Raw genomic sequence first — 24,703 nt, forward strand, 5'->3', positions numbered from 1 at the left:
TTAACAACCATCTCAAATGACTTAGATTTAATCATCGGAAGCAAACTAAATGGAAAGCTTACAATAGAGAAGAATTACATGTCAGTGCCTTTTGCAAACTGAGCTGGGACAAAAAGGGACTGGGGGCTGCCCCTCAACGTGATCCCTTCCAAACAAAGACGTCCACAGTGGCCCTGGCATTCCGGCTCAGGGAAGGAGGACAATCTGCTGGCTCTGTGTGTTGAGGCTGCTTGCCCACAGCTCACTCCTGGCCAGCATCAGGAGCTCCTCCTTGCCGGCTCTGGTCATCACCCTTCTTTTTGTGGCCTGAGACGATGTCATCGATCCGCAGCAGCAGGACTGCCGTCTAGGAGAAAAACCACAACTCCAAAGAGGTTAGCAGGGAAAGTGAGAACATTTGTTTTCTTTTAGACGTATCACCTAGCTCCGCCCACAGATTTACCATTTTATCTAAAATCAATCTTTCCAGAGTTTTGAATGTTAAATGTGGCTCTCCCTAAGCAAGGTATGAAGCCTATACTACGTTACCCTTGCTTCCTGTATGAGCTAAAGATAAGGGGGGAAAAAACAAAACTTTGCTGTGGAGTCAATTCTGACTCAAAGTGACCCTATAGGACAAAGTAGAACTGCCCCACAGGGTTTCCAAGGAGCGCCTGGTGGATTCGAACTGCCTACCTTTTGGTTAACAGCCATAACTCTTTTAACTACTGTGCCACCAGGGTTTCCAAAGATACAAAGGGTGGGAAGAATACTCTTAATTTGGGTAATATTCTTGCCTTCAACACTCTGCCTTAAAGAGTGGACCAAACACACTGGTTTCCACACAGTGTAGCATAAACATTCTCCTATCTGCTGCCCCTGCAAAGGAGGAAATAAATAGTATGGTGTGTGCCTCACCTCCACTGCCGTCTTATATGTTTGGAGTTTTACAGCCAACGGCTCCCAGATGCCCAGTTCTTTCATGTCCACCAAAGTACCCGTCTCACCATTCACACCCCAAGTCTCACAGTTCTCCTGGGTGTGCTTGGCCTGCAGTTAAAACAAGAAGCAGCAGCTAAAGGGGGAAAATACCAGAGAAAAGCAAGCTGACAGGAAACATCAGGTTGAAAACTAAACGAAAAATAGTGCATCGGTAATGGAGGGATAGGAAAAATGGCAACGACAACAAGATTGGTAAGGGACAAGGGAAAATCGTAATGATAGCAAGTGAGTCACAGATCAGGGTAACTCAGACTTTAAAGGAACAAGCTTATTATAAGAACTTGGAGAGACATACGGGAACCATCCCTTAGACCAAACATAGCCAGCTTTCCCTAACCCATCAAGAGAACGGCATGGAGAGGAACTCACCCGAAGAGAGGTAAGTAGGCGGATTGTGCTGGCCCCACAGTTCTGGATAAGGGTACGAGGGATGACCTCTAAAGCCTGGGCAACAGCCCTGTATGGCCACTGCTCCACACCAGTCATGGCCTTGGATTTTTCTGTCAATGCATGGGCCACAGCCATCTCAGAGGCCCCACCCCCTGGCACCAGCTGAGGGTCCAAGAGGACGTTGCGACACACTTGCATAGCATCCTGGAGGTTGCGTTCTACTTCCTTGGGGAAGCAAACAGACGATATGAAGACAAAGCTTCATGACTCAGGGACAAATCAGAGGCACCAAAGGATTTCCTGACTGCCAGGGTTAGTAAATCAAGGAAGGAGGCTAAGAAAGGTCCCTGGAACCTCTACTGGACAGGGCAGATACTATTTACCTGGAAGAATGTGTAACTCATGACTGCACAAGGTGGGGGTGGTGTGTGTGAAGTTAGGCTTTCATCCATTATACTAGAGTATACCCTACTGTGTCCTTTCCCTTCCCAGATGTGTTCTCTAGAAGACTGCACAGTATAGTGGAAACACCCTACTTACTACTAGCTGTGTGTCTTTGGACAAGCCACTTTAATTTCACTGAGGGACTATAAGATTTATAATTTTAACATAAAAAATAAGGAAACAAGAGATAAATAAATGGACGACAGGATTTTAGGCCCTCTGGTGAACTCTGAAGGAGTGGAATGACCTACTTATCTGGTCACACTTCCAAGGCTGACTCACCGAAAGAATCTCTTTGCTGGCCCCCCGGAGGAGAATGGTGCAGGCCTTGGGGTCTTTGCATTCGGTGATAAACGTAAAGTACTCATCTCCAATCTTCTTGATTTCCAACAAGCCTGCTCCTGTCCCAACATCATCTTCCCTCAGCTCCTCTGGTCTGCTGACTATCCTGGCCCCACAGGCTCTATTTGGGGTGGGAGGTGAAGAAGCAGATGATTTCAGATTCTTGTGCCCACCTCCCTTGTCCCTAAGGTCTGTGGCTAGGGATAAGGGCAAAAGTGATTGCTAGAAAGATTTCCACATAACTTGAGAGGTCTTGGCTGCCTGGTAAAAAGACTTTCAAACCTATATAGGTAAAGTTTCCTTAAACAAATACGGCTTTATAGTAAGTGTGCACATACCTAAGACAACTGCTATAACCAAATACACTTCCATTCAAAATATACTTCGTGGTTACCAACATTTGTCCTGGACAAATGAGCTTTCACGCACATCTAACATGTATATACCACAAGTAGTCATTTCCAGATATAATCTGTTCTGTACTGCCCAGTCAGGTCTCAAAACCAGTAAGAGGGCTGTGCTAAAGAAGATGCAAAGGTCAAGCAACAAGGAAAGTAAGCACCTAAGTATGTGCGTGACTCAATTTTAATGAATTTAGGACTAACTTCTTTGTCATTCTCTCCCCTCGTCACGGGCATGCAGGGTGACCTGTGTAAACATAGGCATGCAGTTTGTTCAGAGCAAACACAAGTGTAATGTTCAACTTAGATTTGTGATATGTCACAAAATACAGGGGTAGAGTAATCCTCCTGTTTATAAGCTACCATTAGGAGTGGATGGTTGCCTCAACATGGATGAAATTGAAAACGCTATATTGAGCAAATCAAGTCAGCTGCAAAGGAACAAATACTGTACGATGTCACTTATATAAAATAAGCAAAAGATAGAAACCAAAGATCAGTAGATACACGTGGGGTTGCCTGAGTTGGAAATGACTCGATGGCGATGGGTTTGGTGTTACACGGGGTGTGTTTTACTTAGGGGACACTGAATTTATGTTGTTAGTAGTAGGGAAATTTGAAAAGGGATAGTAATAATGGTTGCACAACATGAAGAATCTAAACACGTCACTAAATTACGTATGCAGAGATCACTAACTGGCGAATGTCTTCTTGCACGTATTTTCACTACAATAAAAAGAAGACGGTATCTGTGTAAGGACCTTGTGCAGATGTCTGACTGCAATCTGAAGTTGCAATAACAACACACAAGGATCCAAATCAAAGAAAACTGTTACTTCTACTATATTCCGAGCCAGTTAATACAGACTATCTCAGAAACCTCACTGAGGGAAATAAACCCTTAATGATCCTGAGTTCATTGAGAATCATCATCACAATAAAGAACTTTCACAGACAGTTATTCGGAAGCGTAATGGACACCTACAAGTTAGCGATGACAGATGTCTAAGCATGAGCTGTGCACTACTGATTAGGGACAATACAGGAACAGACTCATGCAGTGGATAACTGCTGGGCTAGAGGACTTGAGGAGTACAGGAAGGCATACAGCTAAACCCAGGTTATCTCCACCCGTAACTGATCTGATGGTATTCTTGATTAATCTTTTCAGGTAACGATTTAATGACTACACCATACAACTACAAAATGGAAAAACATGAGAAGGATGAACCTTACTTTAACCTGGCCCACTCACCGAGCAATGCGATTATTGTCTGTCTTCCGGACTCTGCGAATGGCTGTGATACTGGCCCGCATGAGGTAGTGCTGAGCTAAATCTGCAAAACCAAGAGCAGAGGTGTCAAGCTGGAAGAAAGAACTCTGGGTTCTGGCCTGGTTTTATCCTCAACGTACTCTAACAATCACACATTTATTATGTCTAGACTATGCCAACATAAAACCAAACCAAACCCACTGCCATCAGTCGATTCTGACTCATAGTGACCCTATAGGACAGAACAGAACTGCCCCGTAGACTTTCCAAAGAGTGCCTGGTGGAACTGAACTGCTGACCTTTTGGTAAAAATCAGCCACCCTCTTCAACCTCAAAGGTAGGTTGGAAAAATGAATGGAGTCCTACCCGAGATGCCCTTTTCTGTGATGACCACATCGGGCTTTAGTTGAATAATATCCTCACAGAGCTGCTGGATGTACTCTTCTTCCATCTGGAGGATTCGAGTGAAGTCTTCCTCTCGTGTGATCTCAATGTCAGTCTGTGTGGTGAAGAAAAGGAGCTCTGATTTAAAAATTCCCGGATTGGTGAAGCTCCTCAAGGGTCATTCCAACTACTACATTCCCTCCACCCAGTCCTCACACCTCTATAAGCCACTTTAGGTCTACTATCATCTAGTCTGGAGCCCTGGTGGTGCAGTGACTAAGAGCTCAGCTGCTAACCAGAAGGTGGACAGTTCAAACTCACCAGCTGCTCCTTGGAACCCTGCGCTACAGTTCTACTCTGTCCTATGGGGCAGCTATGAGTCGGAATTGACTGATGGCAGTGGGTTTTACGAGTTGCTTAAAAAGGCTGTTTTTAATGGCTCAATCACAGTCTATCGTATGGATGTGCTAGTATTCACTTAACCATTCCTTTAATACTGGAAATTGAGTTTTTCCATGTTTTTGCTAAAATAATGATGTAACAACAAGTATCTTAATTATCCGTCTTTGCCTGTCTGATTATTTCCTTAAACACGTTGGGTTTTTTTGATCATCTAGTTTAACGTCTCCAATTCACCATAAAGCAACCACACTCAGTCAGTCAACAAGCCGATTAGTGGAGATTTGGCCTAGAAAGGTCTCTGGCCACCCGATTCAGTGTTAGTTACCTCTGTCCTGACAACATCTATGGTAATTCTAGGTCTTAATTCTTCCTGCCAATTAAGTTATTTGATTCTTGTTCCCAATCCTTGTTTGTTGTTGTTAGGTTACTCAAATTCTGACTCATAGTGACTATATGGGACAAAGTAAAACTGCCATACAGGGATTCCTAGGCAATCATCTTTATGGGAGCAGAATGCCCCGTCTTTTCTCTCCTGGAGCCGATGGTGGGTCCCAACTGCTAACTTTTCAGTTAGTAGCCAAGCACTTAACCACTGTGCCACCAGGGCTCCATAATATTTGTTTAGTAAAGTCAATTACTTTGTTTTATCTGAGAATGATGAAGCCTGTCCTCTGGAAATTCTCCTTCAGCACTTTTCAAAGCTAAATTAACTTCTACCCTATATTCTCCTGATGCAGTAAGGAAAGTGGCATGGTGGTGTGGAATTGAGGCCAGACAGAGCTGGGTTCAAATCCTGATTTGTCTTCCTCAGGGAAGTAACCTAACTTCTTTGAGCTACAGACCTCTTATCTATAAAATGGAGTCAATACCAACTATTTCAAAGGATTGTTTTAAGAAGCAGATATTATGTATGTAAAGAACAGTAACTCGCAGAGAGTAGGCATGCACTTAACATACATTTATTTACCCTGCCATATTAGAAGTCAGATTCTTATGTCAACTTTAAGGAAAAGAGTCAGGAATCTTACCTGGCTTTCTCCTTTCTTGTATTCCAGAGAAGAATCCAGCAGCACAATCCGAGGGTTCTTGATATAGCGCCGCATTCGTGGATGGGTCACATCCTTGTTGATCATGACTCCGCGTAATACACATGAATCTTCAATGATGCCCCCAGGAATCTGAGCAAAAGGAGATCCACTTTAATCCACAACTAAGATCAAACAATTTCTCAATCTCTTTCCCACATGTTTATTTTTCAAGTACCTTTCTTTCATGAAGCTCAAACAAATATGATTGCAATCCCTTTTTTTTTTAAACTGTAGGAAGCACACCAATCTTGGACCATGATACTCAGTTTGGAGGCCAGCTGAGACCCAGAGAAATTCAGTGACTTGACAAAGCTTCAGAAGGGCTCAGATCTCTTCAACTTTCTTAAAGATATGCCCACTGAATTTTATGGCTGGGGCACCACCTACTGGCCAGAAACTATTACTGCTACTTCTTGATCTGGGGTTTACTAAAGCCCTTTCCTCTAAAATTTAGTGAGCCCAGTCAGGCACATAAGATCAGATTAGCACCACACTGTATAGCTTTATTAGGCTCATATCCTGACCAAGTGACTGATAGGTATAAAAAGGCACAAACATGGAAACACCAACAAGTCAATCCCTAGTCCTCGTAAACCACGTGTAAGGACAGCAATGACGGTTAACAAAATCATTTCCCAAATTCCTCCCTCGTACCCTTCGTTAGGTTTTTTGTTTTCCAGGCAGCAAATACGGTAGTTCTTCCTTGTTCTAACTAAATTTATCTTGCTCTGGTTTAAACCCATTTCCTCAAGTGGAATGATTCATGCTAGAAAGTAACTTGTCCCAAAAGTACACACTGGAAGCATTTACCTTTTCCACCCTGGCGTATTTCTTGATGTCAATCTCTTTCCGACCATTCTCCTCAAACTGAACAGTTTTGACAGCATCGAGGGCAATGTTACAAGCCAAAGAGGACCACCGGCTGATTGCTTTGGTAGTAATGGAGCTGTTGATGATGTTCAGCATCATATCACGGTTATTGATGTCGACGGGGGTACTGCAGAAGACGAGACAGACACTACGGCTCAGCAGGCTTCCTGGTTAGTTCAAGAAGCCTCTCATCTGTATCTCAGTGACTATACAGTAGGCCAAGATGCACAACTAGGGGAATCTGTTCCTTTGTGGGAAACTATAAGGAACATTGAGAAGTAAACCTACCCATCCCTCTCCCTTCAAGATCACAACCAATCCATCCCTGAAATGCCTCAGTAATTGGTTCCTGTGTCTGACAACTCTCCGCACTTAAATATAGAGCTTACACTAAAATAATTTGTTCCCTACCTTCTGCTTCAACCGAACTCTTTAACTTCTAAGACTTGGATCAAGATCTATTTTGTCTATGAAACCTTATCCCATAACTGGCCAATTCTGTGAGAGTTCCTCTTGATAATAACCGTCAGTTTGTGCTGTCCATTTTGAACACCTAATTCTATCCTAACACTGTAAAACATGGTGCTGCATAATGTCTTACTGTTCATTTAGCCTCCCTCCCACAAGCTCACATATTTCTCCACAGTGAGGCTACAGTAAAACCCGTGAAAGCTGGAACCAGTCAGAGAAGGAAAACTCACATATTTTCCATTAAAAGGAGCTACAGAAAAGCAGTAAGATACACCCTGTCAAAGGTGGAAAACCTGTGAGACCCAGACAAAGAAGGTGGGTTGGTAGAGTTCCGGCTCTCACAGGTTTCCCCATATTTAGAACCATAAAAAGAAATCTTGAATAGCACCTAGTCCAAATTTTCACCTATTATTAAAATGCAATCACTAAATAGCTGCGGAATCATGGACTTCATGGAAGGGGCAATGGTTCCAAAGGTATTATCGAAAATAAATGTATATATAGTGCCGTAGGGAAGAAATTATTGCTTGATAAAAAAGAGAACTTCCTAGTGATTCAGCTCCACACTCAATGAAATCTTCAGATATTTCTAACATCTTGTAGAGATTACCTCATAAAAACAATTTACATCAAACACTTAATCCCCTAAGAGTGCTGAACAGAATTATTGTACACTTTCTATTTAACAGACAGCAGCACAATACTAAACTCACCAATTACTGAATACTTATGAACCCTAAGATCTAACCATACAAAAAAATAGAACACTGCAGTTTAAATAAAAATTTTTATCAAAAACACTCCTCTTTGTGACTTCCCATTATGTCACAATTTAATTAACGTTCTCTAAAGTTTTTTTTTTTTTTTAGAAGCTGTGCATTTCTATATTCCCTTCATTGCCCTATTACCCGTTACCTTCAAGTCGATTCCACCCATAGCAACCGTATACATAGGACAGGGTAGAACTGCCCCACAGAGTAACCCAGGAGCACCTGGCAGATTCAAACTGCCAACCTTTTGGTTAGTAGCTGTAGCTCTTAACCACTATGCCACCAGGGTTTCCACTGCCATATTAGCGCTCAGCATATACAGACTTAACAGCAAGTTCTGTGATTATGAGATGGGATTCAAATTGCATTTTCAGTCCCAGTCCTTTTGATTTTAATGGAGAACTGCTGGCTATCATCCTGCACAGTACCTTATCAGAATTAGCTATAAACACACGTGATGGCAGAATATTATAATATCATGGCCTGAATAACTATAGTTACATAAGTTATTAACATATTTCTCCCACTAGAATCTAAAACCTTGAAAGGCAGGCATATTTTACTTACATGTTTCCCACGGCAGTGCCTAACATGGAAGCTTGCAAATCACATGCAATCAAAATGTATTTTGAAAAACTGATCCTAGCTCTTTTTATGTTTGTCTTTGTATCTCTTGCCATTTTCTAAAACTTTTATTTCCCTTATCTCCCCCTTTATTTTGCTCTCTTGTTTCTCCTCCTCACAAACTGACACCAGAGTATAAACCACTAGCGTGTGCTATGCCTGGCCTTCTTTTACCACATAAGAACAGATCAGTCTTCCAGGCCCCCATGTCTGACAGTACCCGTTTCTGGCCCTCCCAATACCTGATTTTCTTAAGGGTGCTGATCATATCATCCAATGCCTTGCGGTAAGCACTGATCACCACTGTGGGGTGCATCTGCTGCTCTAGGAAGTGTTCGGCCACAGACAGCATTTCCCCTGCTGAAAAAGGGTACAAACACCACAGGAAAGTTTTACAGAGTGCCTGGACACTTCACTAAAGAAGATATTCAGGCAGCTAACAGATACATGAGGAAATGCTCACGATCATTAGCCATTAGAGAAATGCAAATCAAAACTACAATGAGATTCCATCTCACTCCAACAAGGCTGGCATTAATCCAAAAAACACAGAATAATAAATGTTGGAGAGGTTGTAGAGAGACTGGAACACTTATACACTGCTGGTGGGAATGTAAAATGGTACAACCACTTTGGAAAGCAATTTGGCGCTTTCTTAAAAAGCTAGAAATAGAACTACCATACGATCCAGCAATCCCACTCCTTGGAATATATATTAAAGAAATAAGACCCTTTACACCAACAGATATATGCACACCCATGTTCACTGCAGCACTATTTACAATAGCGAAAAGATGGAAGCAACCAAGGTGCCCATCAACAGATGAATGGATAAATAAACTATGGTATATTCACACAATGGAATACTATACATTGGTAAAGAACAATGATAAATCCGTGAAACATTTCATAACATGGAGGAATCTGGAAGGCATTATGCTGAGTGAAATTAGTCCGCTGCAAAAGAATACTGTATGACACTACTATTCTAAGAACTCAGAAAATAGTTTAAACAGAGAAGAAAATATTCTTTGACGGTTATGAGTGGGGACAGAGGGAGAGAGAGGGTATTCACTAATTACAAGGTAGACAAGAACAATTTCAGGTGAAGGAAAAGACAACACGCAATACCGGAGAGGTCAGCACAACTGGACTAAACCAAAAACAAAGCAGTTTTCTGAATAAACCAAATGCTTCAAAGGCCAGCATAGCAGGGGTGGGGTTTGGGGACCATGGTTTCAGGGACATCTGTATCAACTGGCATAATAAAATCTATTAAGAAAATACTCTGCATCCCACTTTGGAGAGTGGCATCTGGGGTCTTAAAACACTAGCAAGCAGCCACCTAAGATGCATCAATTGGTCTCAATCGACCTGGAGCAAAGAAGAATGAAGAACACCAAAGACGCAAGGTAATTATGAGCCCAGGAGACAGAAAGGGCCACATAAATCAGAGACTCCAATAGCCTGAGACCAGAAGGACTAGATGGTGCCCGGCTACAACCGATGACTGCTCTGACAGGGAACACAACAGAGAACCCCTGAGGGAGCAGAACAGCAGTGGGATGCAGACCTCAAATTCTCATAAAAAAGTCAGACTTAATGGTCTGACTGAGAATAGAAGAATCCCGGAGGTCATCGTCCCCAGACCTGTTGGCCCAAGACAGGAACCATTCCCAAAGCCAACTCTTCATACAGAAATTGGACTGGACTATAACACAGAAAATGATATTGGTGAGGAGTGAGTTTCTTCGATCAAGTAGACACGAGACCAGGTCGGCAGCTCCTGTGTGGAGGGAAGATGAGAAGGCAGAGGGGGAAAGAAGCTGGCTGAATGCACATGAAATTAGAGGGTGGAGAGAAGTATGCTGTCTCCTTGGGGGGAGAGCAACTAGGAGTATACAGTAAGGTGTATATAAATTTTTGTATGAGAGACTGACTTGATTCGTAAACTTTTACTTAAAGCACAATAATAAAAAAAAAAGTGCCTGGATATCGACAATTTCATTATACTTCTAAAAATACATTATCTTTTTCTAAAACAGATTCCCCCCCATTTGACATTGCTAATAGTCATCTGTCAGTCTGTGGCACTGTGGTGGCTTGTGTGTTGCTATGATACTAGGAACTATGCCACCGGTATTTCAAACACCAGCAGGATTACCATGGTGGACAGACAGGTTTCAACAGAGCTTCCAGACTAAGACAATTAGGAAGAAAGGCCTGGTGACCTACTTTAGAAAATTAGCCAATTAAAACCTTATGTATTATCAAAAAAGTGAAACACCAACCTGAAGATTGGGAGGAAATTTTGAGAAATCATATACCTGATGAGGATCCAATTTCCAGAACAGATATAAAAAACTTCTATAGCTTAAGAACAAAAAGACAAGCAACTCAATCAAAAAATGGGTAAAGGACTCGAACGTTTTGCCAGCAAAGATCTTCAATGGCCAATGAGCACATGAAAAGATACTCCTGTAACTACCAGAGAGATGTAAATCAAAACTACAATGAGACACCACCTCACCCCTATTAAAATGGCAATGATCGAAAATAAAAAAAACAACAAACTCCAGAAAACAATAGGTGTTGTTGAAGTTGTGGAGAAACTGGAACCCTCATCCACTGCTGGTGGGAATGTAAAATAGTACAGCCACTGTGGAAAGTAGTTTCAAAACACTGAACCTAGAACTCCCATATGACCCAGCAACCCCAATCCTAGGTATATACCCACAAGTAAAGGCAGGAATGCAAACAGAAACCTGCACACCAATGGTCACTGCAGCACTTTCCATGATAGCCAAAGTGTGGCAACAACATAAATGTCCACCAACAAATCAATGGATAAATAAAATGTGGTATATACACACAATAGAATCTACTCAGCTGTAACAGAAATGAAATCCGCATGCACGTCACAAGAGAACCTTGAAAACATCATGCTGACTGAAATAAGCTGCAAAACAACGAACACTGTATGATTTCACTTACGTGAAAGAAGCAAACATATAGAAACCAAAGACTGTTAGTGGTTACCAGAGTTGGGAGTGAGGGAACAAACTGGAGCTTCTGCTTAGGGAGCACTGAGTTTACGTTAAAGGTGGGGGGAAGATTTCGAAAAGGATCCTGAGAATGCTTGTACAACTTAGAATGTCATCAATGTTACTGACTTGAACATGTAGAAACTGTTGAGACGGTGTATGTTTTATTATGTATCTTTTCACTGCATACACAAAAATTTTCTCCAATATATTGCTGGAAGATGAACCCCCATGTTGGAAGGCACTACACAAAAGCAGCAACAATGAACTTAAGCATAGCAACGATGATGAAGATGGTGCAGGACTGGGCGACATTTTGTTCAGTTATATATAAGGCTGCTCTGAGTTGCAGCTGACTTGATGGCTACTAACAACACTATTCTAAATCTTACCCTTTGAACAAGCCAATCCATTAGGAAAACATCTCTATCTGACCTGTTTTAAATGGTCAGAGATTGATGCTAAAGTTTACTTATGTTCTTGATATTTCTAACTAAATACATGTTACCGGTTTAAAAAAAGGAAAAACTTTCCCAAGACTCAAAAATAGAAAGAAATACAGGAGAAACTGACATGCTTGTTATTACCTCAACACCTAGTAGCCAAATCACTAGTACTTAAAAAACAAAACACAACAAATAAACTTTACAACTAGAAGAGTAACTGCAAAAATGTACAAAACTTGTCCTCTGTGTAACAAATTAGCAGTAAAAATGTCCCCTTTCTTTTCAACTTTGTCACACACACATTTGTTTCTAAAAAAGGTTTAAGAAAAATGCTAAAATCCTTTTTGTCAGAAAAGGCTTTTGTACTAATTGCTTGCACTATCTGCCCACTGACAGTAATTCTAAATAAACACAAATGCAGCATGTGCACAAACGTTTGAATTCGATACTTTATCCCAATTCCTCAGTAACCATCATGCATATTAAAAAATAATATTTTAAAAGATACTTGAGTAAGACGATTTAGAAAAGGGTATGCCCTGTTAAAGAACAGTCACAACAGTAACACAGAAGAAAGACACCTTTAGGGATGGCCAAGTTTTGTTTTTTTTAAAGTGCCTTAAAAATCTGACACCCAAACTCATGGCTATCTTCTATCACCAGGAGATTCAACTACGTGACATCGGTTAGAAAATTATGCCTGACATCTAAGCCTCAAATTTTACAAATGGGGAAAAAAAAAAGGTGAGAAGGAGTACAAACTCCTTTTTCCTGTTTCATTCTCTTAGGTAAAGGATGCCATTCAAGTGTTTCTTTAAAGTTCAGAACTAGCCACGTGTATTTTCGGATCTTCAAAAGAACTGCATCTAAAGAGGTGATTGGTAATTTAGCCAAATTTCTATCCAACTCGCCATTTTCAAAATGCAACACAAAGGCAACGTACAAATAATTTACAACACTGCTTTTCAAGATGCTACTGTAATTTTGTTGTAAGGACTCTATCATCTTAGACATGTGGCCTAACACTATAAATTGACATACATTCATTTAAAATAATTCCCTTCTCATTCTCTAACAATACACTGCTGCAATTAGATTTTTTTTAATGAACACCTCTATTATAAAAATTTTGCCATCAACTTGAAATTTATACAACGAATAATTAACTTTTCAACAAAAACAATAAGCAAAATTTTCAGGAGAGATCCTTTATGATCCTATTTAGCAAATGAAAAAAGTAGTCATTAAAACTAAAAACGGTGTATTGTACTCTACCAGACTTGCACAGCTCACTCTATACTTCCATGTTTTATACTCAGTTGGGGAGAATACATAAAAAATTAGCAACAAGTTATTTGTTATGTTATCAGATGCCATCAAGTTGGTTCGGACTGATAGGGACCCTATGTACAACAGAATGAAACACTGCCCAGTCCTGTGCCATCCTCACAATCTCTGCTATGTTTGAGCCCATTATTGCAACCACTATGTCAATTCTATTGTAATTAGTGGATTGGTAAGAGAATTTCCTTCTTAAAACATGACAGAGATGCATTTCTAGCAAAATATGTTCACATTTCAATCCAATTTTCCTTATCAACTTCCCCTTCTCCTCTTACCAAGAATAATCACTGATGTGGTACCATCTCCAACCTCTTCATCCTGGGTCCGGCTAATTTCAATCATAGACTTGGCTGCTGGATGCTGGACTTGAATCTGGAAGAAAAACGAAGACTGCCACTGAATCGACACTACTCGAAGGCCTCTTAACCCATTCTACTTGGACTAACTCTTGAGCTTCTTGTTTTCACACTTACTCCCTTTCCCTTTCTTTACCACACCTTGAAAGATTAGAATATTTAAGTAAGCCTTGTTCCCAGTAGTTGCTAACTCAACTATTAAAACTCCTTGGGGACAGAACAATTACCTTTTAGCACCATTTACACGTATCTATACAGATCTTATATAGTTAAAAACTGTTAAATAACAAAATAAAAAGTCACACCTCTCGAAGAATGGCATTGCCATCATTGGTCATCACAATGCCTCCCATTGGGTCCAAAAGCATCTAATAAGACAAAAGTAAAAGTTATATTTGAGTGTCGCCGATAACAGGATAATTTGTAGTCTAAGAGCTTCACTAAGAGATATGCCTACCTTCATCATGGACTTAGGTCCCAAACATGTTCGGATGATATCTGCAATAGTCTAATTAAAAAAAAAAAAAAAAAGCATAAAACATGTAAGCATGAATCAGAGGCCAGTGTGAGTGTGCTGGTGTGTGTGAGAGGGGGAGCACTGGGGGAAGGGGACGTGAGCAACGCACAGAGCCAGTGTTTTCATTTAAACAATGACACTTCTAAAGTAAGGTTGGCAACAACTTTAGACATTTAGGCAACAACTTTAGCTATGTGGCTAGCTCCTCCCCCACCTCCCGAGGAATGCTTTTAGGGTAAATATACAAAGAAAGGACTTTTTACAAGAAAAAAGGGGGAATGTCTCCTGGAACTTCAGTCTCCCAGCAGTCCAGATAACTAGAAGTTCATGTATTCTTTTCCATGATACTGGCTTCCACACCACCCACGAAGTCTAGGGTCACTTCAGTCTTTCATTCAAGACTGAATACCTATCCAGGATCTACAGTGGGTACTAGGAACACAAAAAGGAACTCAAAGATAGTCTTGCCCCTCAAGTAACTCAAGTACTGGAGACAAGCACAAAGAAAACATCATAAAACAATATACAGCAACAGAATTATGCACAGGTTAATATAAGGAAACTAGTATGCTTAACTCAGTTGGGGCTAGGACCCTCCCCCTAACCAGGGTACTTAACTTAATCAGACACTCTGAAATATAGATGCATAGGATACTTACCACTAAAAAGAAATATAGAAATACTAGAGAAAAAAAGTGGAGGCAAACTACTGAAGTCTGAACACTTAAAAGATAAGCTACCTTGGCAGCATTGATGTTTCCAGACTGAACTTTCCTTCCAGATTCACGCTTTGTGTTCTGGCCTAAAATAGAAACAAACAAAACCCAAAAGGCAAGAGCCCAGGACTGCTCCAGTGCATATAAGCTATTTAACCCCTAATCTCTGAAAATAAGCATACCAACTCCACGGGTGTATACACAGATCAAAACTTATCAAATTGTACACTTTAATATGTGCAGCTCATTGTGTATCGATTATACCTCAACAATAAAATCACATGAATATTTATGACTATTCACCACTTTACTTACTTCAACCCCGGTATACTAGGAAACAACTCGTAACACTTCAAAACTCTGGAATCCTGGTCATCACTTTCCCTTTAACCAAATATTCATGTATCAATATACAGCAAGGATTCATAACTGGAGATGCATGAATGAGCTTCAGAGGGGCAGTGACCTCTCAGATTACATGAGAAAGTGGGAGATCTTGCATTTTTTTCAGGGGAGAAGATCCAGTTATCATCAGAACCTCAAAAGGCTGATGACCCTAAGAAAGTATGAATCATGGCTTTACGAAGAAAGGGAAAATTTGTCATCGTTACCGTTAGGTTAGGTGCCATCAAGTCGCTGCCAACTCATAGCAACTCTATGTACAACAGAATGAAACATGCCTGGTCCTGTGCCATCCTCACAATCATTGCCATGTCTGAGCCCACTGTAGCAGCCACTGTGTCAATCCATCTTGCTGAGGGTCTTCCCCTTTTTCACTGATCCTCTACTTTACTAAGCATGATGTCCTTCTCTAAGAACTGATCCCTCCTATTAACAGGTCCAAAGTACATGAGACGAAGTCTCGTCATCCTTGCTTCTAAGGAGCATTCTAGCTGTACTTCTTCCAAGGCAGATCTGTTTGTTCTTCCAGTAGTCCATGGTATATTCAATATTCTTTGCCAGAGCAAGGGTTCAGTGGTTCATATTCTCCTGCTTGTTAGGGAACCATACTTTGACAGTCCTAGCATAATTATTGATAGTGTCCCCTTTCACTCTCAAAAGTGTCCTAGTTTGCAAGATAAATTCTATGGTCATCCCATGCTTGGAGGTAGTGAGGATGCCTCAATAACCTATTAACTATACCAATGGTGACTACATACTTTAATAGGGAGTCTGACTGGTTACAGCCACTAATATCAGGGATTAATTCAGACTCGAAAAGGGCATCCCAAATGCACCACTCATCCCAGGGCCCTTTCAGTGGAGATAAGACAAGGCAATGGTTGTAACCAACCCAATATAATGCTATTTTTTTTCTCTCCAAATTATACATTCCCCTACCATTTGAATCTATAAATTTTTCTTTCAATCCAAAGCAAAAAACCCATTGTCGTGCAGTTGATTCCGACTCATAGCAACCCCATAGGACAGAGAAGAACTGCCCCATAGGGTTCCAAGGAGTGAATGGCGGATGTGAACTGATGACCTTTTGGTTACCAGCAAAATGCTTAACCAAAGTGCCTCCAGGGCTCCTCTTTCAATTTATTCCCATCAAATCTAAGCACCCACAACCCTCAGGGCTTACGTTCCCATCTCAGGCAATGGTTAAAAACCTGCACAGGTCTACAATCCATCAAAAAGAAGAGGTTTTTTTCCAGGGTTATTATTTTTTTTTTTTCCTGAAAACAGTTATCTCCCAAGTACAGAGAAAATGGATAAGAACTTTCAATAGCATTCTGTATTCAGAAGATGGAAAGCGAGGGGAAATGTCTAGTCAGGCATCTTAGCTAGTCCTGCAGATGGGGTACAAAGAATGAAAACATACTAGGAGAAGACAAGGGAGGTGATGCCCGTCAGTCAGAGAGAAATTAGGAGTATTTCCAAAGTGGAAAGAGAATCAGTCCTGTAGTTTTGGGAAAAATCAGTCGGTTAGTGGGAAAGATTACAATGCAGGGGTCGCTGAGGGAATGATCACATCTGAAGACCAGTGAGGCAACCAGGAATATTTAAGAACAGGGGTTACTGAATGGAAATTCAAGTGGGACTGTTACTGGGAAAAAATAAGTAATAGAAAGTGATCAAGGATACCACTCACTATTTGCTAGATCCTCCTTGGAACAGTTTACCTACTTATCTCTTTTAACCCTCACAATTCTACGAGGAAATATTAACCTCACAATATATTGAACAGTTTGCCCGAGGGCGCACCGCTACTACAAGATGGGCTAAGAAAAAAACAAGGACTAATTTAAAAACCATTATTCATTCGGCTACAACACGCAGAAAACCGTGGAAAAGGATTAAGGAAGGGAGAGTGGGCGGGAGGGTGAGGAGCCGGACAGAGAGTAGGGAAGGAGCCTCCTGAGGCGAGTACACATGAAAGGGCTCGGCGAGGGAAAATGTCAGTTTGCGTTTATAAAAAACAGTGGAACGAGTTAAAGTAAGGGAGGAAAACGAAAGGCGGAGATCCCTAAAGGAGGACGATGACTGGGAGGATCAGTGGCCAAGCCAGGGCGAGACCCGGCTGGGGCAACAGTGAAAAGTGTGAAGAGATGAGGGTGTAAAGGGGACCCTTCCCCGGCTTCCCCAGAACTCACTGAGCACGAGCACAGGACGATGGCCCATCATGGCGACGCGATGCAGAGCCGGGTACCCTGAGCTGGGGGAACCGGCAGAACCTTCTGGAGAGAGCGAACCACGGAGAAGCCCAGAAAACGCTGCCTCCTCAAGGCTTACACCTAAACCCGCTACCCTCCGGACCGCCGCCAATCACCGCACCGGCTTCCTTGACTGGCACTAAAACAGACCAATTGAAATTCTTATCCCCGCCCCTTACGCAAGAACGGCAGGGCAAGCTAGATAGAGAGCGCAGTGATGGACCTGGGAGGGCACAGGCGCTTGCGCTATAGGGTGACCGCTCCCGGCCGCGTGCGGCGCGAAGCTCAGCGCAAGCGCCAAGGCTCAGGCAGTTGGTCGGCCTCCTACTGCGCATGAGCAACAACTACCGGGGAGGGTGCTGGGGTAGAGGCTCTGAACTAACGCCGCAGGTGAGGTCGTTAAACTGTGTCGTGCGCCTCGGCTCCTCCCGGACCGTGAAGGTCAAGGAATGCGTACCGGTTCCCACTCTTTGTTCCTGTCTTAAGCAAGGGGGAGAAATAGAAGGGCTGTACTTCAGCCGGCCGTTGAGAAGAGACCTAGCGGGTTTGAAGCGGGTGAGATGGGTGTGGTAGTCCTGCAGGGCTGGGCGGTAACGACCCTTCCGCAGGGCACGCTGGGAGTTGTGGCTCATCTCCTCTGGACTCTGAGCTGTGTGTAGAGAGGTGATGGCTTCCGTTTTCCCCGTTACCTAAAACACTTCCTTACGTATTCCTTCTACTGCTTCGAGGTTTTCTTCCTCCACGCCCAATTTCCTACCCTTCCCTTCGGTCTTCATCCACTCAACTGCGGACCCGTTAGAGATGACAGGAGCTGGAGTTCTTAAATTGCCGCACAGGACAGAGAAGGGACTGATGCTGCAGACATTAGGCATGGAGAGAACACCCTTTTAAGGAAGAGAGTAATTGGTGCTGCCTTCTGTGGAGATTTTGTGGTCCATTCTTAGACTCTTAAGGTTTCGGCTTGGTATAATTACTATTTCCTGCAGAAGAAAAACCAAACCCGTTGCCATCAAGTCGATTCCGGCTCATAGAGGAAGCAATAATTATAGAAACAACTGTTTGCCAAACTAATGAAGAGACTGTGGGGAGTGCAAACAATTCAAGAGGACTAGATTGTTCGAACGCACCTAGCAGCTTTGCGGGAGAAAGACCTGGTGATCTGTTTTTGTAAAGATTACAACCAAGAAAACCTTATGGAACAGTTCTACGCTGTAACGCATAGGATCTATATGAGTCGAAATCGACTTGATGACACCTAACAACAGATTATCAATAAAGATTATCAATAAGTCACTTATGTTTGGCCATGAAAATTGACAGTCTAAGACCTACTGAAGAAGAGCTTATGAAATTGTCGGTAGTAAAAATAATAGTGTGGGTTGTTGATCATGCAATGCTGTGATTCTTTCCCAGGTACCACACCTGCTGGTATTCAGATGGAGCAGCACACTAGTCAGCCCACTAACAAAAAAGATGAAAAAGGTGTGTGTCAGAAGCCCCACTTCCTTTCACTTAAAAGCCACACCTTCCTAAATGCTCAGCATTTGGGATAATGATTCTAGTTTTATGTTCATTTTCCCCTGTTCATTGGAAGGTATTTGTGTTTATTCTGCATTTCCCACTAAATGGGGACATTGCTGTATTCCCAGTGCCTAGAACTGGATCTCTCATATAGTAGATTCTCAATAATTATTTGTTGAAACAATTTCTTATTTTTCTTTTGTGTCTTTTAATACTTATAACAAGAATTTACTTGTACAGTGGTCCAAGAAGACATGGCCTTGAACAGATACTCAGTTTGAGTGGGACAGTCCTCTGGGAGCCAGGGAAATGCCTGAGGCAGTCTGACTCCAGAGCCTGTCCACTTAACTGTAGGTGGAATAGACTATCTGAGTAGCCTACTTTGCCATAGCTTGGACATAAATGAACTCATTCTTTTTACAGAGTCTATAATGCAATGGTTAAAAAAAAACAAAAAGACATGACTTTAAAGTCTACAGGCCCAGCATTGCCACTTACTTATTGTGGAATCTTAAGCAAGTTTCTTAATCTATTTAAGTTTCCTCAGATAACATGGAGATAGTGCTGCCTACCTTACCAGGTTATGGTGAGGAATATATAAGATACTGTACGTAAAGCATTGTTTTATTTTCTCTGTCCTGCCTCCTTTTGCTGCTTCTCAACCTAATCCTCTGTTCAATATTGTCTAGTCAGAAATATGATTCTTTAGTATAGAGTATATGTAAAGTGTTCTTTAAACTTTACAACCCGGTAGGAAGTGCATCCTTTTATACACGGAAAGGGCTCAAATTATTTAGAAGTGCCTTTGCATGGAAATTAGCAAATTAACAGATATTCAAATGGTGAGAAGAATCTTGAGATTTGAGTTGCAGCTTTTATCTCCTTACCACTCTGCATGAGCCGTCAAATGATTGATGACTCTAGGGCAGGCCTGAGGAGAAGATGGAGGACCTACTGTCTTGTTAGATGCCATTGAGTCAGTTCTGACTCACAGCAATCGCATGTACAATGTAATGAAACACTTATCTTGCACCATCCTCAAGATCCTTGCTATATCTGAGCCTGTTGTTATAGCCACTGGGTCAGTCCACCTCTTTTTTGCTGACCCTCTGCTTTGCCAAGTATGATGTCTTTCTCTAGGGACTGGTCCCCCCGATAACATGGCCAAAGTATGTGAGATGAAGCCTCGACATCCTTACCCCTAAGGAGCATTCTGGCTATAGTTTTTCCAAGTCAGATTTGTTCATTTTTTTGGCAGTACATGGTATATTCAATATGCTTCACCAACACCATTATTCAAATATATCAGTTCTTCTGTTTTTGTAAAAATGGCTTGGGCATGGCGTCAGACCTCCTTCCTTTTAAGGGGGAGGGAGAACCAAGATCAACAGCCCTAGGCTGATTCCTATGAGGCGGAGGTCAAACATGCCTCCTCTCTTCGCCATCTTTACCAATTGTAACAGGTTACAATTCAGGCTCAGGGACACTCAAAGATACAGTTCTTAACATCAACACAGCCTCTTCTCAGCTGTGCTCACAGGCACACCTCTCCCTGGCCCTCAGTCTCTGCCCAAAGGCACTCAGCTTTCTCACTCCGTGGGCTGGGAAACCCATTTCCCTGTATCCTGTGGGTCTCTATTGCCGGTTTCTCCTTCCTTGGTGGAGGTGGTACCTTCTTCTTCCCTCTGGGGTGGCTCATTTCAAGTCCAGCAGGATGGCAAAACTGACCAATCCCTTTGGTGGGCTACAATTACCCTATCACACAGTCCTGATCAGTCACTTGGGTGGGAGTTATAAGACCATGGCTAGAAGGGCCACACACAAAAACAATCTGTCACACCGCAGTCTTCCTTATTCATTGTCCAGCTTTCACATGCCTGTGAGGTGATTGAAAATACCATGATTTGAGTCATGCGCACCTTAGTCCTCAAAGTGACATCTTTGCTTTTTAACATTTTAAAGAGTTGTGTCGTAATATCACTAGCTCCGATTTGTCTCCCTAACGACCCAAGAAACTGTCTTCTTACATATCTTGCATATCCTCTAGGATCTAGCCCAGCAGTCACTATGTAATGCATCTCAGTGAGAACTTGTAAGATGTAAGCGAATTAAGTTTTAGCTACCCCACCCCTGCCTGGTTTCCCTAATCCCACTCAGGTTTCTTTTCGTCTTATGTATCTTTCCTAAAGATGTTTGGAAACCCTGGTGGCGCAGTGTTTAAAAGCTACGGCTGCTAACCAAAAGGTCGGCAGTTCGAATCCACCGGGTGCTCCTTGGAAACCCTATGGGGCAGTTCTCCTCTGTCCTGTAGGGTCGCTATGAGGTGGAATCGACTCGAAAGCAGTGGGTTTGGTTTCAAAGATGTTTAGGGCAAGGCCTCAGCACTTTGTAGACCAGGTGCAGGGATCTAATTAGAAAGGCCACGCCTTGTTGGAATGAGTTCTGATTTAGTGGCCTCTGACTTTGTTCCAGCCAAAGAGGAAGTTAGTGCTGTGCCTCTCTGCCGAGCCAAACCCTCCCCCAGCTATATTCATCTTCAAGCAAGCTCCCCAGCAGGCACTTGCTTGAACATCCAGACAACAAAGCTACCCTCAGGTGAGGATGCAGGGAGGGTTTGCAAAATGGACTCAGCAGTGGGGAGGGGTGGCATGGAGGGAGGTGTCCTGGGCTTTCTCCTTTTGGTCTAGTTGCCAACTGTGTGCCAAGGCACCTCTAGATTTTCCATTGGCAGCTCACTGATTGTTCAGTTCTTCCTGGTTCTACTAATTTGCATTATTTTCTTGCTTATTAACACCCTTGGTAGACTAAGCAGAAGGGAAATGAAAATCTTAATGCTTGCTAGCAGTGGTAATTGAAAGGTGGTCAGAGAAGGAAATAATGACTGTTAGCTCAGTCTGTTTCTTTGAATTTCGGTTATTCATCATTTCCTTGGGAAAGTCAGTGGGTATTTGGCATTCCTGTGGGGAGCTTAACAGGGCAGTAGTCAGTCATGACCCCTGTTTTTGAGGACCTCAGGATCTAACAAAGAAGTTAGAACCAGTAAATACAGAAACAAGAGGTAATATAATTACCAAGGCTAACTAAGAGCTGGCTATGCATAATGTGTTTGACGATATTAGGAAAAAATGGGCCAATGCAGCAAGAATAGTTGAAGTTAGACAACAAGAAGCACTTAGGTCACTGCTAATGAAACACTCTGTTTACCTGAAAAAGAGAAGTTGGGGTATCACCTGAGTTCTTAAGACGGAGGTTAGGCTTCACTCCCAGACCATTTCATTCACTCATCAAATAATTACTGAACACTTACATGTGCCAGGCACTCTTCTAGGTGCTGGGGATACAGCAGGGAACAAAGACAAAAATCTCTGCCTTGCTGGAACTTATATTCTAAAAGGGTGACTTAAACAAAAATTAAATAAGTAATTACAAAATATGCCCTATGATTATAACTATTATGGGGGAAATAAAGTAAGGGAAGGGGTAACGAGTTCCAGTGATTGGTTTCAGATTCGGGTAGGGTGTACAGGTAGGCCTCACTGATAACATGACAGCTCAGCAAAGGTATGTCTGGGTTGCCTTGTGCCTGGAGAGATTAGAGGGGTCATTTTATTCGAGCCCTTCCAATCTCAGTACAATTATAAAATTTCTCCCCTTTGTCCCCTTTGCACCTCCATTCCTCTTCCTTCAGGAGTTAACCACAAGCCCAAGGAATGCATAGGACTCCTAGAATGTATGTATGCCAATCTCCAGCTCCAGACCCAGCTTGCCCAACAACAGATGGCCATTCTGGAGAATTTACAAGCATCCATGACACAACTGGTTCCTGGGAGGGAAAGCAAGACCTCTCTCCCAGCTGTATCTCATAATCTGTTTTTAAATCACTTGCCCCAATTCAGTAAATGAACTGTGGAACAAAGTTATTGTGTAAACTTTTCCCTCTCTCTTCCCAGTCAACATTTGATGGAATCTGGGCATATATTCTTCATGTGGTTGGTTTATTCACAAGTTCATAGTAAGTGTTCGTTGAGTATAAAGCATTATACAAGGCACTTGGGGATACATGTTACAGAAGAGACAGTTGTGGGGGATTTACTGTCTAACAAGGCAGATAAAACAGATAATTCACTGCAAAATTTAGTGGTGCTCTAAGGGGGAATGAGAGTTCAGAGAGAACATTGGAGGTTACTGAGATACAACTGGACCAGCCTTGGAATCTTGCTGGAGGAAGTAGCTTTATGATGATATTTGAAGAAGGGGAGCGATTGGGTGGTATGGACAAATGGAGTCAAGTAGTTACATGTCAGGTGGAAAAATTGGACAAAGACCTGGAAGTAGGAGAATAAACCAACAGAAATGAGGAACAGAGAAATGATGGCAGCTTTCCCCACCACCAGAATATGGGGCAGGAGGAGGGATTAGGTAGAAAGAAGACCTGAAAACAGGGCAGCTCTCCCTGGGGACTGTCTCTGATAGCAGCTATTGGAAGCTCTGATTTTACTGGAAGCAGTGGAGAGACATTGGCAGCTTGCAAATAGCAGCAAAGTACACATAAGGGAGTAGACACACCGTGGGCAAAACATTTTGGCGGGGGAGAGAGAATGGTAGCTGAGAGGCCTGCGTAAAGTAATAATAGTGATCTGATGTAAAATTACCATGGTCTGGATAAAGGGTTTAGAAATGAAGACAGGAAATGGGTAAATCCAAGCAGAGATGGAGTAGTCTTGAGCATGAAAACACCAAGAGTCAGCAGTCTCTAAGTTGGGAAGTCAGTTTAGTTTTAAGGAGGTTCAGGTCCAGCCCTGAGTTTTCAGTATTTGTGAAGGAGGCAACTGAGGTTGGCCTAGCTATTTGAGCCACATGAAGTCACCACTTTCTCTTACAGGCTTATTGGCAAATTACTCTTGAGACTGGGTCCTTGTTACGGATTGAATTGTGTCGCCCAAAAATGTGTGTCAACTTGGCAAGGCCATGATTTCCAGTATTGTGTAATTGCCCACCATTTTGTCATCTGATGTAATTTTCCTATTTGTTATAAATCCTGTCTCTATGGTGTTGATAACATGGGATTAGTGGTAGTTATGTTAATGAAGCAGGACTAAATCTACAACATTGGATTGTGTCTTGAGTCAATCTTTTTTGAGATGTAAAAGAGAGAAGCTAGCAGAGAGTCGGGGGACCTCATACCACCAAGAAAGCAGTGCTGGGAGCAGAGCGTCTCCTTTGCACGCAGAGTTCCTGCACAGAGAAGCTCCTCAACCAGGGGAAGGTTGATAACAAGGACCTTCCTCCAGAGCCAACAGAGAAAGCCTTCCCACTTCTGTATTATTTTGAAAAAAATTGCAGATGTTATATAATTATACTGTAAATGTTTTAGTATGTATCTCTAAAATGTAAAGAGTACTTAAAAAAAAAAAAAAAAGACTTAGCAATATGCATTAAAAAAAAAAAAGATCCACCCTGAATAAGGCCGTACCGCAGCCGCAGCCCATGTACAGCTAATGCCAATATGTCATGTTGACCCATCTGTGAGCCAGGTGTTTTTTGCTTTTTCTTTTTTTTTTAATACCTTGGTTTACAGAGAGTTTAGAACATATACCTAAATAAAGAGAATGCTGTATGAACCCCCATCTGTCCATAACTCAGGCTTAACAAAACCATGGTT

The 24,703-nt window shown here is 42.1% G+C and overlaps 2 protein-coding genes across 2 annotated transcripts; one reads left to right on the forward strand and one right to left on the reverse strand.

Annotated features, from left to right (window-relative positions):
• Positions 1 to 12: 12 nt before the first annotated feature.
• CCT3 (chaperonin containing TCP1 subunit 3) lies at positions 13 to 17,611 on the reverse strand. The gene is made up of 14 exons (XM_003415151.4): positions 17,461 to 17,611; positions 14,888 to 14,949; positions 14,088 to 14,138; positions 13,936 to 13,998; positions 13,550 to 13,646; positions 8,683 to 8,800; positions 6,516 to 6,702; positions 5,646 to 5,795; positions 4,198 to 4,330; positions 3,814 to 3,895; positions 2,098 to 2,278; positions 1,351 to 1,596; positions 898 to 1,029; positions 13 to 346 (listed from the first exon to the last, which is right to left on the reverse strand). Exons 1-14 carry the CDS (start codon positions 17,489 to 17,491, stop codon positions 242 to 244), a joined length of 1,638 nt encoding a protein of 545 aa, XP_003415199.1. The 5' UTR covers positions 17,492 to 17,611; the 3' UTR covers positions 13 to 241.
• On the forward strand, positions 17,600 to 24,454 carry TSACC (TSSK6 activating cochaperone). The gene is made up of 2 exons (XM_064282718.1): positions 17,600 to 21,636; positions 22,730 to 24,454. Exons 1-2 carry the CDS (start codon positions 21,477 to 21,479, stop codon positions 22,942 to 22,944), a joined length of 375 nt encoding a protein of 124 aa, XP_064138788.1. The 5' UTR covers positions 17,600 to 21,476; the 3' UTR covers positions 22,945 to 24,454.
• The last annotated feature ends 249 nt before the right edge of the window (positions 24,455 to 24,703 follow it).

The sequence above is a fragment of the Loxodonta africana genome, chromosome 3 (genome assembly GCF_030014295.1).
Source record: "Loxodonta africana isolate mLoxAfr1 chromosome 3, mLoxAfr1.hap2, whole genome shotgun sequence".
Classification (NCBI taxonomy): domain Eukaryota; kingdom Metazoa; phylum Chordata; class Mammalia; order Proboscidea; family Elephantidae; genus Loxodonta; species Loxodonta africana.

Coding starts and splice junctions, on each gene's coding strand:
- TSACC (XM_064282718.1), top strand. CDS start 21,477: ATGAGTTCTGATTTAGTGGCCTCTGACTTTGTTCCAGCCAAAGAGGAA. Junction 21,637..22,729: donor GACAACAAAGCTACCCTCAG/GTGAGGATGCAG, acceptor CTCTTCCTTCAG/GAGTTAACCACAAGCCCAAG.
- CCT3 (XM_003415151.4), bottom strand. CDS start 17,491: ATGATGGGCCATCGTCCTGTGCTCGTGCTCA. Junction 13,647..13,935: donor GCAATGCCATTCTTCGAGAG/GTGTGACTTTTT, acceptor TTTTTCTTCCAG/ATTCAAGTCCAGCATCCAGC. Junction 5,796..6,515: donor AATACGCCAGGGTGGAAAAG/GTAAATGCTTCC, acceptor CCTTTTGCTCAG/ATTCCTGGGGGCATCATTGA.